Source organism: Geotrypetes seraphini, chromosome 6 (assembly GCF_902459505.1).
Source record: "Geotrypetes seraphini chromosome 6, aGeoSer1.1, whole genome shotgun sequence".
Taxonomy (NCBI): Eukaryota; Metazoa; Chordata; class Amphibia; order Gymnophiona; family Dermophiidae; genus Geotrypetes; species Geotrypetes seraphini.
In genome coordinates, this window is record NC_047089.1 from 220,826,587 (window position 1) to 220,846,080 (window position 19,494).

At 46.8% G+C, this 19,494-nt stretch overlaps 1 protein-coding gene across 4 annotated transcripts in view; it reads left to right on the plus strand.

The window, feature by feature from the left end:
* The window catches only part of PPP3CC (protein phosphatase 3 catalytic subunit gamma), a 178,308-nt gene that overhangs the window by 85,599 nt on the left and 73,215 nt on the right, over positions 1-19,494 (plus strand). For all 4 annotated transcript variants that reach the window (XM_033950201.1, XM_033950200.1, XM_033950203.1 and 1 more), the window contains 4 exons: positions 8,557-8,702; positions 16,696-16,835; positions 17,531-17,608; positions 17,701-17,795. In XM_033950201.1, the coding sequence (XP_033806092.1) occupies positions 8,557-8,702; positions 16,696-16,835; positions 17,531-17,608; positions 17,701-17,795 (459 nt within the window). The remainder of the gene's footprint in view (positions 1-8,556; positions 8,703-16,695; positions 16,836-17,530; positions 17,609-17,700; positions 17,796-19,494) is intronic.

Genomic DNA, 19,494 nt, shown 5'->3' on the forward strand with positions numbered 1-19,494 from the left:
GGCCCACCAGGTCCCTGCCTCACCCTCCCTCCAGTGATAGAGGGTCTGACTGGGTCTCAATTTTTTTCTTCTTTTCCTTCTCTGTTAAAAAAAAAAAGAGACCACAGTTGCTGCATTCTGTTGTTACTGCTGATCAACCAGCTTTAACTGGCTTCAACCGGCCCTAACAACAAGCTTGTGAGTATGTCTGTTTGAACTTCAGGTTCTGTTTGGGAGTCTTAGTAATGTGGGTTTGGTCAACGTACGTTTTAAGGCATGGATATTTTATTGAGGCTAAGTTTTATGACTAGAAATCCGTGGAGGGAGCCGGGACTTCCCGCCCTTTGCATGCACGTGCTTGGTTTCCTTGTTGGTTACAGCGCAGAAGTAGCGGTGCGATTTCATGCTCGCACTTGTTCTCATTGTTGGGTTTCAGTGTAGCAATAGTAGTCCTGTTTATTCTGAGCCTCTCTTTCATCGGTGTTTGTCACGGCCATGTGCAGCTGATTGTGCAGGTGCCGGTTTATAGCAGCGCACATGAGATGGGACATGGTTTTTTTTTCTGGCGCTGTGGGCCATTCTTCTGGTTATTCCCTGAGTCTGATTTTCTTTCTATGCAAGCCGCGGCAGGGTAAATTTTGCGGGGCTTGAATCCGACTATGTTTCTAGGTGCGTTGATGCAGCGGCCACGTATCAGTGAGAATCAGGCATGTGCTTGGGTCTCCAGCGATGGCGGGAGAGCTGCAGCATTCTGGTAGTTTGTTTCCAGCTGACTTTGGTCAGGGTATGCCAGGGCTTCTCTCCTTTCCGGTTCAGACAAATTGTATGTGTTTCACCAGCTTTGGGACAAGCTTGGGCAGCTTTATATGTCTATGTCTGTGTTCCTGCTGTACTCCCTTGAAGGAAGCTGCTTGTTTAATCGGACTCTGGGGTTAGCACTCAAGGGGTTTACCAGAGAGATTCTGACCTGTGCTAGGTCACCCAGTCTCGGTTTGTCTCCGGACTGGGGCAACATACGGCAACTCACGGCATGGTGAGATCAACAGTAAGATAGTGCCCTGTATTTCTCACAGGTATCTCATTGTCTTTCTTGGGGTCCCTGCAGATTGAGCCTTTGTCTGTTGGTAACTGTCCTTATTTGGGCCTCTGTGCTGAGCTGCATGTGTCCAGTAGTGGCACAGGATATATATGCCTAAAGGTAGTACAAACAGTTGCCAAGTTCGGGCTGTCTCTATGGGCATAATGACACTGCGCATCTTCCTGCGGCCAGGACTCTCTTTCTCTATTTCTGAGGGGGCCTGGACTTCAGATTTCCATGCTTATCACTCTGGTTTCTACTATCACCATTTTCTCATGGCACATGCTAGACGGGCCCCCCGACCAGACAGGAAGGGCTGTACAGCTCCTTTTAACCAGGAGCCAGTTACCTATTCTATCAAACCAGTGGAGGATCACGCGCTATGTGGCTGTTAGCCTCATCCCTGAAGCTCTCATTAGCGATGTGAGCTTTGTCTGATACCTGTAAGGATGCTGTTGTTTTCCACGGGGCGGTAGATGCAGCAACTTGATTGAGTCTAGTACGTATTCACTTTAAAGGACATACGTGTTTCGCTCATGTTGCATGGAGTTAGTACTGTTTTCATGGTTCCAGTATATTCCTCTTTACATTGTGAAACTTGATTTTTCCTAGGAGAATCTTCTTGCAGATCCTACAGTCTCATCCTGCCATTCCCTGACCTTCTGCACTTCATTCTGAGGGGTCTTGACTTCTTCCAATGACTCTTCTGGCTTTCTCATGAGGGAGAAGACGCTATAATGTTTTTTTGTTGTTTTTTTCCCCCCAAAATCCCTGCACAGACCTTTTTTTTTCTGTTACAATCTGCATCTGATATATTTCTGCATCTACTGCCTGCTAAAACAATCACTGATTATTTCATGTACAACCTGCTACTACTTGTTACCTGTATAGCTGCATTTACAACCTGCTACTACTTATTTTTAACCTATCACCGCATGTTACTTGTTACCACAACCTGTCACCACTTGTTATAAGTATAACCGCATGTAAAACCAGCTACTGCATATCTTAGCCTGACATTGCATATATAGCCTGTACTACTCCTCTACTGTTATCGCATGTTCATCGCATGTCTAGCTCTACCACCACTTACTTAGCCTGCTCTGCCCATCACTACTACCTCTTATACAGCCTAGCCCCTCCTCAGCCTACATCTTACTAGCAGCACTAATCTCTCCCACCTCCTGCCTGACAAGCTCTGCCCAAACCCTCTCTCACCATCTCTTCTCGCTCCCACCATGAAGCCACTCTCCTGGCTCCTCCTTCTACTTCTCTGCTCTTTCACCAATACTTCCCACTACCAAATATCTCTCCCCCCCCAACCTCCCCGACTCCACAGTCTCAAACACCTGCCCAGGCCTCAGAATCCCCACACTAGTACACACTAGAACTCATCACAACAAAAAACACAGAGGAAGAAACCACTCCTTCTTAAAGCCTGTCCCTCCAGCCAACCTACCCAACCTCACCTCTGTCTCTCTCACCCCGGTCCCCACACTCTACTGTAACGCCAGATCAGTCCGCAACAAGACCCAAATAATAAAAGACCTACTCGATGACTCCGATCCAGGTTTCGTGTGCATCACAGAATCATGGATCAGAAAAGACGATACTTTCACACAAAACGAACTCTGCCCCCCTGGCTACCACGGCCTCTTCTCACCCAGAATCAACCGGAAAGGAGGAGGCCTGGCTCTGCTTTACAAATCATTCTTCAATGTTCAGCTCCTTGAAAAGGGCAGCCATACCTCTCTAGAATTCTTACTAGCTTCAGTTAAAGACGAACTCCAACCCCACCCACTAGGCATCTTGCTTCTTTACCGCCCTCCTATCCCCTGGAATAAATCCTCTGAACTTGTCCTAGAGACTATAACAAGAGACTTCCTAAAATTCCAGAGACTACTGATCATAGGAGATATTAACCTCCACCTTGACGATAACACCAGCATGGACACAACTGAATTCAAAGACTTCCTCACCTCCCTTGGCTTCACCACTCCTCCACCCACACCTACCCATGATAAAGGACATAAACTAGACATCATCAGCTTCCTTGACCTGACTGAGCACAAAACTTCTGCCGAAGAGGCCCGCTGGGACCTTGTCCCGTGGTCTGACCACCTTCTAGGCTCTTTCTGCCTCCCCATCTTCATGTCTCATCTAGATACTCCACCCCGGCCCACAAAATCTATTACCTACCGCAAAAAAATCACGAGCGAATTGTTCTGGACCCAATTTCTTAACCAACTTCCCCCTTCTCCTAAGCACACAGACCCAGAGTCCAACTGGCATAATTGGGTTACCCTTTGGAACGACCTCACCTCCCCGTTGCGGAACCTGAGCTCCCTTCAGTTATTCCGCAAACAACTGAAAACCTGGCTTTTCAGCAAATTGTAGCTCTATCCTTCCCCCCTTTCTCTCCCCCCTTCTACACATAAGTTCATGTAATCCTTTTTCTTCTTCTCTACCCACTATTTTAAGTTCTTGTAAACCGAGTCGAGCTCCATTTTCATGGAGATGATGCGGTATATAAACTTAAGGTTTAGATTAGATTAGATTAGGTCAGTGGACTGTGAAGATTTTTCAGGATGCTTGCATCTTTGCATCCTCCTCAGGTTTCCAGTTCGTTCTTGGAGTCTCTATGTTTTGTGTTTCCCTTTTCAGTGTTACTGGTCCTCAGGACAGTTCTTGTAGTTCTTCGGGAACTAAGGGACGTTGTTCCACTTACTGCATGGTGCCCGAGACGGGGGCATTGGGCAGGCTGGATCCCATTCTGCTGAATTAGTTTCTCTGGGTTAGACAACCTGGGAGTATATTTACATTTTCTCTATGGACTCCGAATCGGCACTTGGTTTGCCTGCCTCTCTTGGAGCAGCGCTTTCGGTTTTGGCACATGCCATTTCGCCTACCCAAGGCTTCACGAACGTTTTAGGTGATGTGGGCGGTGGTACCGTTTTGGCGCTACCAGGCGATTCATCTAATTTCTTCTTAACTGCCTGCTTGATTCGGACGACTTCTAGTCGGGCCATTTGACTGACACGAAAAGGGTGGTATCTTCCTCAGTTCTTTACACGTGCATCTTTGAATTTGCACAGCGCTCTTTTCTCCTGTACTATTTATAGGTATATCGGAGTGATGTTTTTATTCATATAGTAGAGACGTGTTTCTTTCCGGAGACTTGGGCTTGGGGTCTCGGTCTCAGATTGGTATTCTTCTTCGCTTACCATGACCAAGAGTATGGGATTCTGTACAGTATCTGGGATCCATATTGCTGACTCCACTGGGAACTTCGGCTTGCTTTCCCCTTCTTACGCTACAGCAGTCGCTTTTGTTCCGGTGGTTCCCGGTATCTCAGGGCTCCAATTATTTGGTATGCTCCTCCTGCATCGCTCTGTATGATTTGGTGGCTCAGCGTGATTTCTCTTTTCAAGGCATGCCTCGGTCTTTGCTGGACTAGCTCATGACCACCGATCATCCCGGGCTGTCGGGTTGGGGGGCTCAGTGGCTTCCATCCTCAGCTCCAGAAGTCTGGTCTTCAGAGGTAACTCAGTACTTGTTCATTCTTCTACTCTTGAGCAGGGTCAGGCTATCTTTCTGGAGCTTCAGATCATTCTTCCGGATTGCCGCTGAGGGTCCTTTTGGTCAGTATTAGGATGGGGGTATTTCTCTACAGCTTGGGCAGTAGGTGTTGTACTCAGTTGGCAGGTGAAGTTGTTCTGCTTCAATGGGTGGACTCTCATCTTCGTCTTCTGTTGGCAGATCCTTTTATGGATCAGGATAAGAGTTTGGATAGACTTTCTCTCCGCGGAATCTGTGCATGGCCCATTTCTTATATGTTACAGTGTACAGCGCTGTGTACGCTCTGGAAAGTGTGCATGTTAGTAATAGTGTAATCTTCTGCATCCTGGATATTGAGATTTGTGGCTCAGGCGTTCTAGCTCTTTTTCTGGACGTGAGATCTCCTTGACCTAGACCTCATGGCCTCATCTCTCAATTCTAAGCTTCCTAGCTTCTTCGACGGGCCCAGGGAGTGGGAGTTAGATGGGGTAGCTGCATGGCTCTTTTCTCGCCTTTACCTTCTCTTTTTCAGTGTTTTCCGCTGGCTGATGATGGCTTGGATTTGCCATCTCGAGCTTGCTTTCTGGGCACAGTATTTGTAGAATCTCTGGATTGGCGGTGCCATCCTTACTATGCGGATTTGATGAGTCTTTCGACAGCCGGACTAAGAAGTTTCCTGGTATCTCCGGCTTTGCTCGCCTAGGGTCCAATCAACATGAATATTTGTACTACTTTAGTATTACGACCTAGTTTTTTGAAAAATCTTGGCTGACGTGTAAGGATTATGCGAAGCAGGTTGTTTCTTCTCTTATCCAGGTGCTACGGACGTCTTCTCCTGTGGCTTCTGCTTCCTTTTGGAGGTTTTTCCTTTCTTGGGTGCTTCTTAACGTTTGAACCACTCCAGAGTTCCTTTTTGGCACAAGTGTATTGCCGAGGGCTTAGCGTTCAATTCCCTTCAGTTTCTAATGCCATTCTTGGCTTGTTACAAGGGCTTGGTATATTGCTCTTCGCTTACTTCTCAGCTTCATGTAGTTCAGTTCCTAAACAGAGTGCGGTATATTCATGCGCCTCTTAGAAAGCCCGGTTTGGAGTACAATCTTCACGTACTTCTTCTCAGTTTACCGAAGGCTTCATTTCATCCTTGTCTTTTGGGACTCTAAAGGTCTGGGCCGTTGAACATGGGGTTTCTTGTGGCCATGGCTTCAGCTCTGCAGTTTTCTATGTTGCAGGCCTTGTTCAACGGGGATTCCTATTTCTGGTTTCCAAAATATGGGGTATCAGTTCGGATGGTACCACTATTTCTTTCTGGGGGGTGTCATCCTTTCTTTTATGTCATGCTCGCTTTTCCTTCCTTCTTCCTGGGAGGAGAAATTGGGAGCAGTGCTTTTATTCTCTACATTTTTTGATATTTACGTAGCGTTCTCCGCGAGCTCGGTTTCTAACGACTTTTAGTTGTTTATATCTCCTTTTTGTATTCTTCAAGGGACGCCTCAAACGTATAGCGGAGTTCGAAGCCTCCCTCGCTCGATGGGTCCAGAAGGACATTCTTTATGCTTGCTTGCTGGCAGGGAAGCAGTTGGCGAAAGAACTTCATGACCATTCCGCCAGAGCGATGGCTACTTCTTGGGCTCGGCCCAGTGTTTTTTTCCTTGGAGGAGATTTGTCTCGCGGCTAATTGGTCTTCCGAGAGTGCTTTCTCTCTGCATTTCTGCTTGGATGTGGGGGCACATGCGGTAGGGGCGTTTTGTGCTTCGGTTGTTGCGGAGGCGACGTTTGCTTCCCACCTAGATTGAGGATTGCTTTGCTACATCCCATTGGTCTCTGGATTCATCTGCTGCTGTTGCTAGGGAAGGAAAAATTATGTTCTTACCTGTTAATTTTCTTTCCCTTAGACGCAGCAGATGAATCCAGAGCCCCGCCCTTTCTGGATATTGTGTCTTGGTTTTTTCTTTTGCAACTTTCACAGTTTGTTATTATGGCAGGTTGTTTTCTGTATTATTGCATTTTGAGATTTGTTATGGGAAAGAAGTTTTTTACATGCTATGCCTATTGATGGTTACGGATGCTTGGGCAAGGAGCTATACTGGATAAACAGGAGGAGTGCCAGCCAATAGGACCACCTGTTAATCAGTTTCTCTATCTCCGCCTGCTGGTAGATATGGGCTATCCCATTGGTCTCTGGATTCATCTGCTACGTTTAAGGGAAAGAAAATTAACAGGTAAGAATATAATTTTTCCATACAAATGTACCATTAGCTAGGTCCTGAAGTAGTTATGTAACACAGGAGAGGAGTGCTTTTATACTATCTGTAGAGAGGTGGTATTTAAATTTAAAACAGAAATGGGGTAGTATCGCCTTAGCCTTGCAAGAATTGCTGATACTGTGTTGGTACTTAGTGCACTTAACTGTGGGATGCAGGTAAAAGCACTTTTTTAAAGAAATGTCAACACCTGAGAGCAATGCTCTTTGCTGGCTCCTGTATCTTGTGGCTGCTTATACTGTATGCCCTTAGGATACAGTAAGTATGGAAGGGAAGAAATGGAGAGCAAAAATATAAGATAGAGAAATGTAAAATTGTCATGCTAATGTAGCTATCTGGTTCTTGATCCTTTCATTTGAAGAGTGAATGAAAGGTTGCAATGGTAAATGGAGAGATCTCCTAATGTAGATCTAAATGAACTGGGGAAACACCTGTGCATACACATTCACTCTTTGCATCTATGCTATCCTAATAAAGCACAGACGTACCCAAATTCCATTTTTTTCCCGCTCTCTCTTTCCATAAATCTTTGCCATCTAGCAGACCAATTTTAGGAAAGCAGCAAAATTCTCATGAAACTGGTGATATTGAGAATGATTGAACGTGTCCAAGACTATCTCCTCAGCCCGCTACGCTTTTTCTGTCCTCTTGCTTGTCTATTAGGCTGCCTTCTTGTGGAATATTTGAAGAATTGTGAAATAGTACTAAAGAACATTTAATGCCTGTCCTTCCTACCCTAAATGGCAGGCCTGGAAAGAATATCATTTTATCATATTTTCCTCCACAGGTAGTACAAACACTTAGCATAAGACAAAGATCTATGCTTACATGTACCTTGAGCACCTGAAGTTAGTGTTAAAGCATCAGAGAAGCAACCTGTCTCATTTCTTTGACTTCTGTGCACTGTACACACAAATTCTGCATAAATAATTAGAATAATGCAATATACATATGTGCACATATGTATATAAATGCAAAAAACCTAAATATTCTCTAAATATAAGTTTACTCTTCATAGCGTGTAATATACAGTACAGGTAGGCATACACTTGGGTGGAGTTCATACTTAGAAGCATAACTTACTGAATGCTATAAGTTACGTGCATGTCATTCGAAGTTAGATGTTCATGCCAGCTAAATGGCTAGTGTATTTCCACATAAGTGAAGAGTATCTGTATACTTGTATAATGTAAACCTCTTTGGTTGTACCACATAATTAGAGAATGACACAGGAATCTCAATTTCTTTTCCCATTCCCACAAATTCTGTCCTTATCCCTGCCCTCTTCCTGCAAGCTTTGTCTTTATCTGCATAAGCCTCAAACACTTTAAAATCATGTGTTTTGAGGATTGTGTGATTAAGGCAGAGCTTGCAGGAATGGTACAGGAACAGAACTCGCAGGGATGGAATGGGGATATAGAGATCCCGCGGGGACAGGGCCAAATTTGTCCCCATGCCATTCTCTATGGTCATTCTGTATGGTATATCAAATCTATATACCCAATTAAAGTAATGATCTATAAATAAAGTAGTGATTTATAAAGGAAAGTGCCCAAGTATAGAATTACCCTCCTTAGTGCTTAACTGATGAAAATTATTTTGAAACTTCCAGAAGCTCCAGTCCTTGCACACATGTTAATGTGTCTCTCTTTCTTTTTTTACTATGCCTTTTCCAAATAGGTAGAATCAAATACTCTGAACGTGTTTATGATGCATGCATGGAAGCGTTTGACTGTCTTCCCCTCGCTGCCCTTTTAAATCAGCAATTTCTATGTGTTCATGGAGGGCTGTCCCCAGAGATCACTTGTCTAGATGACATTAGAAAGGTAAGGCTGTCCTTTGGTATCAGGGAGGAAAAGTGCTCACTACAGGGGTGAGAATAATGTGGTGGACTACACATTTAAGACAAATCCTGAAATTCACATTTATCATTCTTTATACCAGGGTTGATTCATAAAATGCGCTAGCACTGGAAATCTAATATATATGTTTGAAAGTGTGTGACGTGTACTTTTTAATGTTGACACCAGATGAGAGATGAGTACAATGGTCTCTAGTAGGGGAGAAGCAAAATGGCATACAGTGTACAACATGAACAACAAAGAACAAACTGTTTAACTGTTAATATCTTTATCCCAGGACAAGCAGGCAGCATATTCTCTACATGTGGGTGATGTCACCGACGGAGTCCCCTAGCGGACGTTTACGCAAGCAGACTTGCTTGAAGACCTTCAAGCTTGCGATTGGCCCGCGCATGCACGCGTGACCCTCCCGCCCGACCTAGGACATGCGTCTTCTCAGCGTGGCCTCAGTTCTCTGTTTTCCGTGGAGCCAGAAGCACTGCTCCCTTGCTTCGCGCGATATCGTCCCTCTTGCACCGCGGCTTGTTTGGTTAGTTTCAGTTGCGTCACTGTACCCGCGTCTTTGTTTTCCTTTCTTTTTCTTTTTTTCAGTTCATATATTTTTGACCGGGTTCCCGGTCTTACTCTGGCTGCCTGGCCTTGCGGGGCCACGGCTGTATTTTCTTCTTATGTCCCAGCCTCGTTCCAGGTTTAAAAACTGTACTAAGTGCAACCGGGTTATCTCCATCTCTGACCCTCATCGTTGGTGTGTGGAGTGCCTGGGTGCAGAGCACCGCGCTGAGTCGTGTCCCCGTTGTGCGACTTTGCAACCGCGAGCTCTTCAAAGGAGAGTGGCCAAGATTCTCCAACTCTTTGGCCACATGGATCCTGCGGGACAGGCCTCAAGCTTGGCCTCGGCGCCCTCGTTGGGTGCCTCGGCCTCGAAGTCCCCGTCAGCCTCGAAGGCTCCGGCCTCGGCTCCTCTTGCTACTCCGGCCTCGGGTAAGTCTCCTCTTTCCTCCTCAAGTGTGCCGGCAAAGAAGCCTAACTCGGAGTCTCATGTCAGTGCCGCCTCGTCGGCGTCTTCGAGACATCACTGTAAGCGTGCCTCCTCACGTAGGAAATACTCTTCCTCGAGGTTGCCCCCGAAGGAGCGCACTGCTGCACCTAAGACCCAACCACCTTTGGTCTCGGTGCCTATGTTCGAAGACATGCTTAAGGCTATACTTACCACGCAGCTTTCCTCGGTGGTGAGCCAACTGGTCCCGACTTTGACGCCTCTAACTTCGGTCTCGACCCAGTCTCGTTCTGACCAGCATGAGCGTCCTTCTCTTGTGTCTCAGGGCTGTGCCCGCAAGACTCGCAGGGTTCCCTCGAGTGATTCTTCCTCTCTGGAATCGGGGTCTGTGACTTTCCAGGGACCCGCTTTTCACCCGCTACTTTGTCGAGGTATGCCTCTTCTAAAAAGCTGCGGTCTTTTCCGCCCCTTTGGAGCAGGTCTCCAATCGCGAATCCTTCCAGGCACACCCTGGTCCTTGAGTTGGACTCTACTGTGCATTCTTCAAAACCGATGGAGGAGGTTTCCATTGCCCCGTCTTCTCCGAGGCTCCACAAGCTGGTCCCTCAGACTCCGGGATCTCACCAACCCACCCTATGTGGGGTCGTTCCTCGACACCCCCGAGGCGATTTAGCCGAGCCTCCTCGCTCTCCCATTCTCGGGACTCCGAAGCTCCGGCATGCTATTAGAGGGAAATTTCTCCCTCTTTCTCTGCTGCCCCCAGATCTCGCTCGGGGTCTCCTCAGGAGGATGAGTCTTCTTCTCAAAACTCCTCCTTCACTCGTTTCATTTCTGACATGGGCAGGGCCTTGAATCTGGACCTCCAGTTTGAGTCCCGTTATACACAGGAATTCTTGGCGGAAATGGGTGTTGCACATCCGCCCCGTGAGGCACTGCGCTTGCCATTGCACCAGGTTCTCTGACAAACATTTCTCTGGAACCTGGAAACCCCCTATGCGGTCACGGCCATTCCCTCCAAGTTGGAGTCCCGTTATCGGACGATCCCAGTCAAGGGGTTCGAAAGTTCTCAGCTTTCTCACCAATCCTTGGAGGTTGAATCTTCCTTGAAGAAATCCAACCCCTCGAAGGTATACGCAGCCGTCCCTCCCTGCTGGGAGGGCAGTACGATGGACAAGTTTGGTCGACGCCTTTATCAAAATTCAATGATGGCGAACCTTGTCCTCAACTATAACTTTCTCTTGATGTCCTCTCTCCGGTTCTGTGTGGAAGCCCTCCACTTTTTCCGGGCAGACGTGCCGGAAGCAAGGGAGCAGTGCTTCTCTCCCAGCTTCGCCTCTATATGTTTCAGGCAGCCTATGACGCCTTCGAGTAGTCCTCGAGGGTCACGGCGTTTGCGATCACCATGCGTCGCTTCGCTTGGCTCAGGATTGTGGACATAGATCCGAATCTCCAGGATCGTTTTGCCAATCTCCCTTGCGTGGGTAATGAGCTCTTTGATGATTCCATAGAGGCAGCCACTAAGTGCCTCTCATAACACGAGACTTTCGGTCCTTCGCCTCTCTGGTGAGAGTTAAGCCGAAGACCTCTCCGGCGTGGCAATACAAAATTCCTCTCTGGAGGTATCCGCAGAAATCTACTCCTGCGTTCTCTTGGCCTCCTTCGAAGTGGCCGCAACAACGGCAGCAGCATCAGGCTAAGGCCCAGCCGCCGGCTCCGACGAAGACTGGGCCGTCTTTTTGACAATTACAGTGTGAGCCTTCGGGCTCCCTTCCTCCTGGAGCCTTTCCCCCTCCCCATCGGGGGTCGTCTCCATCATTTCTATACCCAGTGGGAAAGTCTTACCACCGACACTTAGGTGCTTTCCATCATCCGGGAGGGGTACTCCCTTCACTTCAGTCACGTGCCCCCGGACCTTCCTCCAAGAGAGTTTCCTTCTGCTCGGTTTCAGCTGCTTCTCCTTCTGCAGGAAGCTCAGGCCCTTCTTCGCCTTCGGGAGGTCAAGGAGGTTCCTCTGGACCAGTGGAATACCAAATTTTATTCCCAGTACTTTCTGGTACCCAAGAAGACGGGGTATTTGCGTCCGATCCTGGACATCCGTGCTCTGAACAAGTTTCTGGTCAGGGAACGGATCAGAATGCTTACCCTTCCTACCTTGTACCCCCTCTTGGATGAGGGGGACTGGCTGTGCTCACTGGACCTCAAGGAGGCGTACACGCACATTCCGATACACCCGGCCTCTCGTTGGTATCTGAGATTCCGGGTGGGGGATCTCCACCTCCAATATCGTGTTCTTCCCTTCGGCCTGGCGGCCTCTCTGAGGGTTTTCATGAAGTGTCTAGTTGTGGTAGCTGCGGCCCTGCATCTCCGCGGCCTGCAGGTGTTTCCCTACCTCAATGACTGGTTGATCAAAGCGTTCTCGCACCACGAAGTTCTGCGAGCGACGAATTGGACCATCTTACTCCTTCAGAGTCTCGGCTTCGAGGTAAACTTCCCCAAGTCCCACCTCTGTCCGTCCCAGTCTCTGGAATTCATCGGAGTGGTCCTGGACACGGTTCTTCTCCGCTCTTTCTTGCCTTGGCCTCGTCAAGAGGCCCTTGTTCGTTTAAGCCAAAGGGTAGCCCATCTGTCCTCGGCCCCGGCTAGGCTCCTGATGGTCCACCTAGGTCACATGGCCTCTATGGTTCACGTGACTCCTTTTGCCAGACTTCACCTCCATATTCCACAATGGACTCTTGTGTCCCAGTGGAACCAGGATCGAGATCTTGGTCTCTCGACTTATTGTCGTGACTCCTTTGTTGAAGCAGTCTCTCCGTTGGTGAATGCTCTCTTCCAATCTTTCCAGAGGTTTTCTGTTTCATGCCCCCCCTCCGCAGAAGGTCCTCACAACGGACTCATCGACCTATGCTTGGGGGGCTCATCTGGACGGTCTTCGCACTAAGGGTTTTTGGTCCAGTGCCAACCGCCTTTGTCACATCAATCTGCTGGAGCTTCGAGCGATTTTCCTCGCCCTGAAAGCTTTTTGTCACCTGCTCCTCAACCGAGTGGTGCTGATCCACACGGACAACCAGGTCGCCATGTATTATATCAACAAACAAGGGGGCACGGGATGCCTGTGCCAAGAGGCGATGCGGCACTGGGATTGGGCCATCCGCCGCAACATATTCCTTTGAGCGGTCTACATTCAGGGCCAGCACAATTGTCTGGCGGACAGGTTGAGTCGTCTTCTGCAGCCTCACAAGTGGTCCATCCATTCCTTGACCCTGCATCAAGTGTTTGCTCGTTGGGGGACTCCGGACATCGATCTGTTCGCGTCTCCCCCTCAATCACAAGTTGCCTCGCTTCTGTTTCAGGGTCTACACCCCTCTCAGGCTCGAGGTGGATGCTTTTCTACTGGATTGGACGGACCAGTTTCTGTATGCGTTCCCTCTGATTCTGAAGACTCTCGTCAGGCTCAAGTCCACGAGGGCCACCATGATTCTGATAGATCCTCGGTGGCCCCGACAGCCGTGGTTCTCCCTTCTGTTGCAACTCAGTTCCAGGGAGCCTCCTCTTCTGCCTGTTTTTTCTTCTCTGCTTACGCAGAGTCAAAGTTCTCTACTTCATCCCAACCTTCAGTCTCTGCACTTAACGGCTTGGTTCCTCGAGATTTAATGCCCTCGTTCCAGTTCTCTCAGCCTATGCTGGACGTCCTGGAGGCGTCTCGGAATGAGTCCACTCGCCAATGTTACCATCAGAAGTGGACTCGCTTTTCTTCTGGTGTGCTACTCAACAGCAGGAGCTGCTGTCTGCCTCCTTATCTGTTGTCCTGGATTATCTGTTACACTTGTCTGGCGCTGGACTCAAGTCCTCTTCGATTCAAGTCTACCTTGGTGCCATTGCTGCTTTTCATCCGCCGATTGATGGGAAGCCTATCTCTGTTCATCCTGTGGTTTCCCATTTCATGAAAGGCCTTTTCCACGTTCGTCTGCCCCTTAATCCTCCTCCTGTGGTTTGGGATCTTAACATGGTCCTTGCTCGTTTGATGAAACCCCCGTTTGAGCCGCTAGCGCGGGCTCACTTGAAGTTTCTTACTTGGAAGGTTGTGTTTCTTATTGCTCTCACTTCTGCCCGTCGGGTCAGTGAGCTTCAAGCCTTGGTGGCGGACCCACCCTTCACTGTCTTCCATCATGATAAGGTGGTTCTCCGTACCCATCCTAAGTTCTTGCCTAAGATTGTTTTTAAGTTTCACATCAACCAATTCATTGTTCTTCTCACCCTGGAGAAGCGGCTCTGCATTCTCTTGATTGTAAGCGTGCGCTTGCCTTCTACTTACAGCGCTCCGCTCCCCACCATTCTGCTCCCCAGCTGTTCCTCTCCTTCGATCCTAATCGCTTGGGTCGCTCTGTTTCTAAGCGGACCATTTCTAACTGGTTGGCCGCTTGTATCTCTTTCTGTTACGCTCCGGCTGGTCTCTCCCTGCCAGGTCGAGTCACAGGCCACAAGGTCAGAGCGATGGCGGCGTCTGTTGCTTTTCTCCGTTCGACTCCGATCGAGGAAATCTGTAAGGCTGCCACTTGGTCCTCGGTTCATATGCTTACCTCGCACTACTGTCTGGATGCTTTCCCCAGGCGTGACGACCATTTTGGCCAGTCCATTTTGCGAAATCTGTTCTAAATTGCCAACTCTCTCTCCATCCCATTCTGGTTAGCTTGGAGGTCTCCCACATGTAGAGAATATGCTGCCTGCTTGTCCTGGGATAAAGCACAGTTACTTACCGTAACAGGTGTTATCCACGGACAGCAGGCAGATATTCTCGTAACCCACCCACCTCCCTGTGGTTGGCTTCTTTGCTAGCTATCTGAACTGAGGCCACGCTGAGGAGACGCATGCCCTAGGTCGGGCGGGAGGGGCACTTGCTCATGCACGGGCCAATCGCAAGCTTGAAGGTCTTCAAGCAAGTCTGCTTGCGAAAACGTCCGTTAGAGGGCTCCGTCGGTGACGTCACCCACATGTAGAGAATATCTGCCTGCTGTCCCTGGATAACACCTGTTATGGTAAGTAACAATAAATGTTACTGAGCTGTTTCACTAAACCAAGCACACAATCAGTTTAAGAATGAGTATGTTTACTGTTAACATCCTTCAAAGCATTGTCATGTAGGACTGTGGCATTGTGCAACAGCTCTGGATGTTGCTCCCGTACTGCACAATGCAGGTAGTACTGCAGAAATTACTTGTAATACTATGGATTCATAGTGTATCCCTCATGAACTGGATGACAAACAAGACAACCTAGGAGACCACTTTGAAAGCACAGTTAATAAAACGATTCCAAATGTCATGGTTTTTTTGCCTCTCCCCTACCAGATACCGCTGCACTCCTCTCATCTGGTGGTAATATTGCACACACTTTCAAACGTGTATATTAGATTTCCAGGGTTGGCGCATTTTTGAGAGAAATAAAAATAGTTGCCATGACTTATGAATCAATCCACATAGTTCCCCAATCAGGCTGCTGTTCTGCTCACTTCCGAGCGGTTGCAAGTGGCTGTATTTCCTTGTGCCCCATTTCCTGGCTATAATTGGATGTATATTGTATTTCATTTGCCCTTTGGAAGCAGCTTTCTAGCTTTTCAACCTAAAAATGACTAGTTTTGGATTGGAATTCTAGTGCAATATGTCTTTTAGTCTTGAACACTAGGGTTATGCATCTGAATCTGCAAGTTGTTTGCAGAATATCACTCATCTTTCAACTCTGCCTCCTTCCCAGTAGGCTTACTCCTGCCTCTCGGTTTTTCTTCTGCAAGCAAGTTGCTCAGTTGTGTTTCTGCTCTGCTCTGAGGTCTTGAGGTTTTTTGGGGGTTTTTTTTTGTTTTTTTTTTTTGGGGGGGGGGTCCTGCTATTTTACATTTGAGGCTTGGTGCCCAGAGGTTTCCTCTTTAAAACCTCTGCCTTGGAGAAGACACAGATTTGCATGGCGGAAGTCTGCTGCTAGCATGATCAGAACCTCGGGAACACCTGTGTTTCCCCGAAAATAAGACTTAGCATGATTTTTAAAGGTGCTCCTAATATAAGTCCTACCCCAAAAATAAGCCCTAGTTAAGATCAACCCCCAAAGCCCTTCCCGAATGTCCCCTGTCCGATTCACTGGTGGCAGCGCTTTCTTCCTCCCCCCAGGTGCAACATCTTTCCTCTCCTCTTACCCATCCCCTTGTGCAGCATCTTTCCATCCATCCATCCCACCCTCCCTCCCATCCCCCTGTGCAGCAGAACCCCGCCGACCCTCCCACCTTGAGACTGACATACCATATTTCTGAGGCCTCCAAAAACAGCAGCGGTGGCAGTGCTCTGAATGAGCTGCTTCGTGGCCTTCCCCTCCGGGGCTTTCCCCTCTGCCGCATCACTGATGACATCACTTAAGCTCATCTTCTCTAACTGGTGCCAATTTTTTAGTCACCCAAGCTCAGTTAAAAAGAACGCACCTGCATAGGCACTTTAGGCCACCTGACACCACTATGGGTGAGGCTAATGCTGGAAGTGGCATTAGGCGGCCTAAAGCGTTTACGTATGTGCAATTCACAACAAAGATAGGTACCAGAAATGTAGGCCTGGAGAACCCTGGCCTACATGTTCGGCTCCTATCTTTCCCCAAGGCATGATTCTCTGTACGGCGCCATCACCTGATTGACACACGATCAATGGCTGCTTTTTAGGCATTTGCTGATATTGGCACAGAATAATCAGGGCCTAAGTAGCTACTCCTTTTCATTGGTAACTTTTAGGTACCATAGGCACATTTTGCAACTATGTACCCTGTAAATGGAGCATATACTAACCATCTTGGGTTCCATTTTTGATCTTTTTTTTTTTTTGGACTGTAAAAGAAATTAATTTTGCAGCCCCAGAGCCATGTGAGGATGTGCATTGAAGCTTTCTCAGATGTTTTGATGACTTTAATGTGTCTTTATATGTACCTTTCCAGTTAGACAGATTTAAGGAACCCCCAGCCTTTGGCCCCATGTGTGATCTGCTCTGGTCAGACCCATCAGAAGATTATGGCAACGAGAAGACCTTGGAACATTTTACGCATAACACAGTTCGAGGATGTTCCTATTTCTACAGGTGGTTATTTATTACACTGAGGAGGTAGATGTCTCTAAAATTGCAGGTGGAGGCACTGCCACCTAAAGGGAGCAGGATATTTATTGAGGTAGGGAGTTTCTAGAGTCTACAAGGACAAGGCATTTACTTCCATGAAGGGACTCTTGCATTATGCAACCAGGGGATTTTTTACCCCTGAATGCCTTTAGGTTCACTGAGGATAACATATTCAATGCTATAGATGATTCTAACACTGTCTTCTGATTTGGGGAGACTCGCATTGGGAGGGGAAGGGTTTTTCAAATGGAGGGGCACAGTTTTGTATATTTTGTCTGCCTGAGGTCTCTATAAATGGCTAGTTCTGTCTCTCTATGTTCTATATTTTAGGAGGGCACTATTTCTGATCCTCCTCTTCGTGGTTCTTGGACTGAGGATATTCATTGCATGCATTCTTCACAAGTAGCCTTGAATGTTGAATGGGAGATATTTTATCAGTTATACTGTCTATCAAGTAATTTCCTACTGGGTAGAGGGCCTGCTGAATTCTTCAGCTAAGGGGTCAGATTTTGGAAGACCTCCATTTTTTTTCTGTAGATGCTCTTAATATGCAGTACAATGATAAACTTAGCTACTGAAGTGTGCATGCAAAGGATGGTTATGAGCTTCAACAGTATATTGGAGCATTGTAGCTACTAATGTCAAAATATTTCTTTCAGTTATCCAGCTGTGTGTGAGTTTTTACAAAGTAATAACCTGTTATCAGTGATCAGAGCGCATGAAGCACAGGATGCTGGGTAAGTGTATTTGTTTTTATGCACATTCAGACGACAGTCTCTGACATATCTCTGTCCTTAGAGATAACCCCTAACATCTCATATCTCTGCAGGTATCGAATGTACAGGAAGAGCCAAACTACTGGCTTTCCTTCACTTATCACCATTTTTTCTGCACCAAATTACCTCGATGTCTATAACAACAAAGGTGAGAAAGTGGTATCTGGTGCACTGTGCTATTGTGAGAGATGAGAAACTATTTAAATTGCTAAACCTTGGTGTATAAAATTTAGACCCAAGAATTGAATATAAAACTCTTCCCATGCCTGCTGTGCTCATATGCTGTTAAGTCTTCATTCTGTATTCTTCTTTGTCCATCACATTCAGTCACCAGCAGTGAGCACACCACAAGCAGAATCTTATTTTCTTGTGGTATTATGTAGGGGCACAATATAGTTCAGTTTTTAATTAACTGGCTCATAACATGTATTTATGTACTGCAAAACCTCTCAGTTTAATGTGGCTAACAAAAAAACTATACAAGCACAGTGAAATACAAAATCAACTTTACAAAAATTTATCAAACAGATAAGTTTTCAACAATTTTCTAAAATTCTTATAAGAATTTGAATTTACTATCAAATTACTAAAATTCTTGTCCCAAATACCTGCTTGAAAAGATAATAATGTATAAAAATATTTTTTATATATATACAATCTTTTACAGAAGGAAAGGCAAATAGAATAGGAAAATGTAATAAACGTTTACATTCCGCAAACATAAAATGATCCACGAGATAGCTTGGTATAAGGCCATGAGTTGCTTTGTAGCATATACATCCAAATGTAAATATCACTCTTGTCTCGACTGGGAGCCAGTGCAGTTTCTGATAGTATGGTGTCACATGGTCTGTCTTTTTTAAATTGAAAATTAATCGAACAGTTGTATTTCGGATGTTGTCCATTCTACTAATAATCTTTTTATAACCAGCTAAATAAATTATACTACAGTAATCTAAAGTACTTGAGACTAGTGCTGTCCAATTGGGGGAAAAATTTGCTTTTCCTGCCCAATTGGGTGGGGTATCTTTTTCCCCCCCTCCCCCCAAAAAAAAACCCATCCTTGCAGGTTTATTTTATAGCCTCTTCACCCACTCCAGCTCATTTGCCCTCTCCTACCTACGCTGGCGCTATGATGTAAACAAAATAAAAATGACTTTTCCTCTCTGTTAGGTCCTAGCTCACGCTCACTGTCTAACACCAGCTTTGGCAGGATACACATTTCAAATCTGACATATTGTTATCACAAAACAGGAAATAAAATTGTTTTTCTACCTTTTGTTTTCTGGTCATTATTCAAATCATGTTGGTCCTAGGCTTTGGTTTTCGGGCCACAGGCAGCGTGAGTGAAGCTTTCCCTCTGCTACTGCTTCACGCCTAAGAGGGACCAGGAAGTAGTAGCAGAAGAAAATCTTCCAACCGCGAAAGGCAGCATATTTACTTCACTTATGCTGTTGGCGGCCTGAAGAATAAAAGAGCGGCTACAGTGATGGATTCCACCATCCCCAGATTCACCATCTCTCTTTTTCTCAACTACCCTTTTCATCCAGCATCTCTCCCTCCTTACACACCATCCCAGGGTCCACCATCTCTCGCTTTCTCATCCCAACTACTCTCCTATTCAGTATCTCTATACCCCTCCCTCCACACCACCCTTTAGGTCCAACTTCTCTCCCTTTCTTTTCCCTCCCTTCATCCCATTGTCCACCATCTCGTTGCCTCTCCTCTGTTTCAGACCCATTATTTCTTCACTCCCACCCCTCAGTCCAGCATATGCCCCTCTCTTTGGACCCCCTCCCTCTTCTAATAGCTACACCAGGATCTCCCTGAAGGCCAGCATGTTTCCC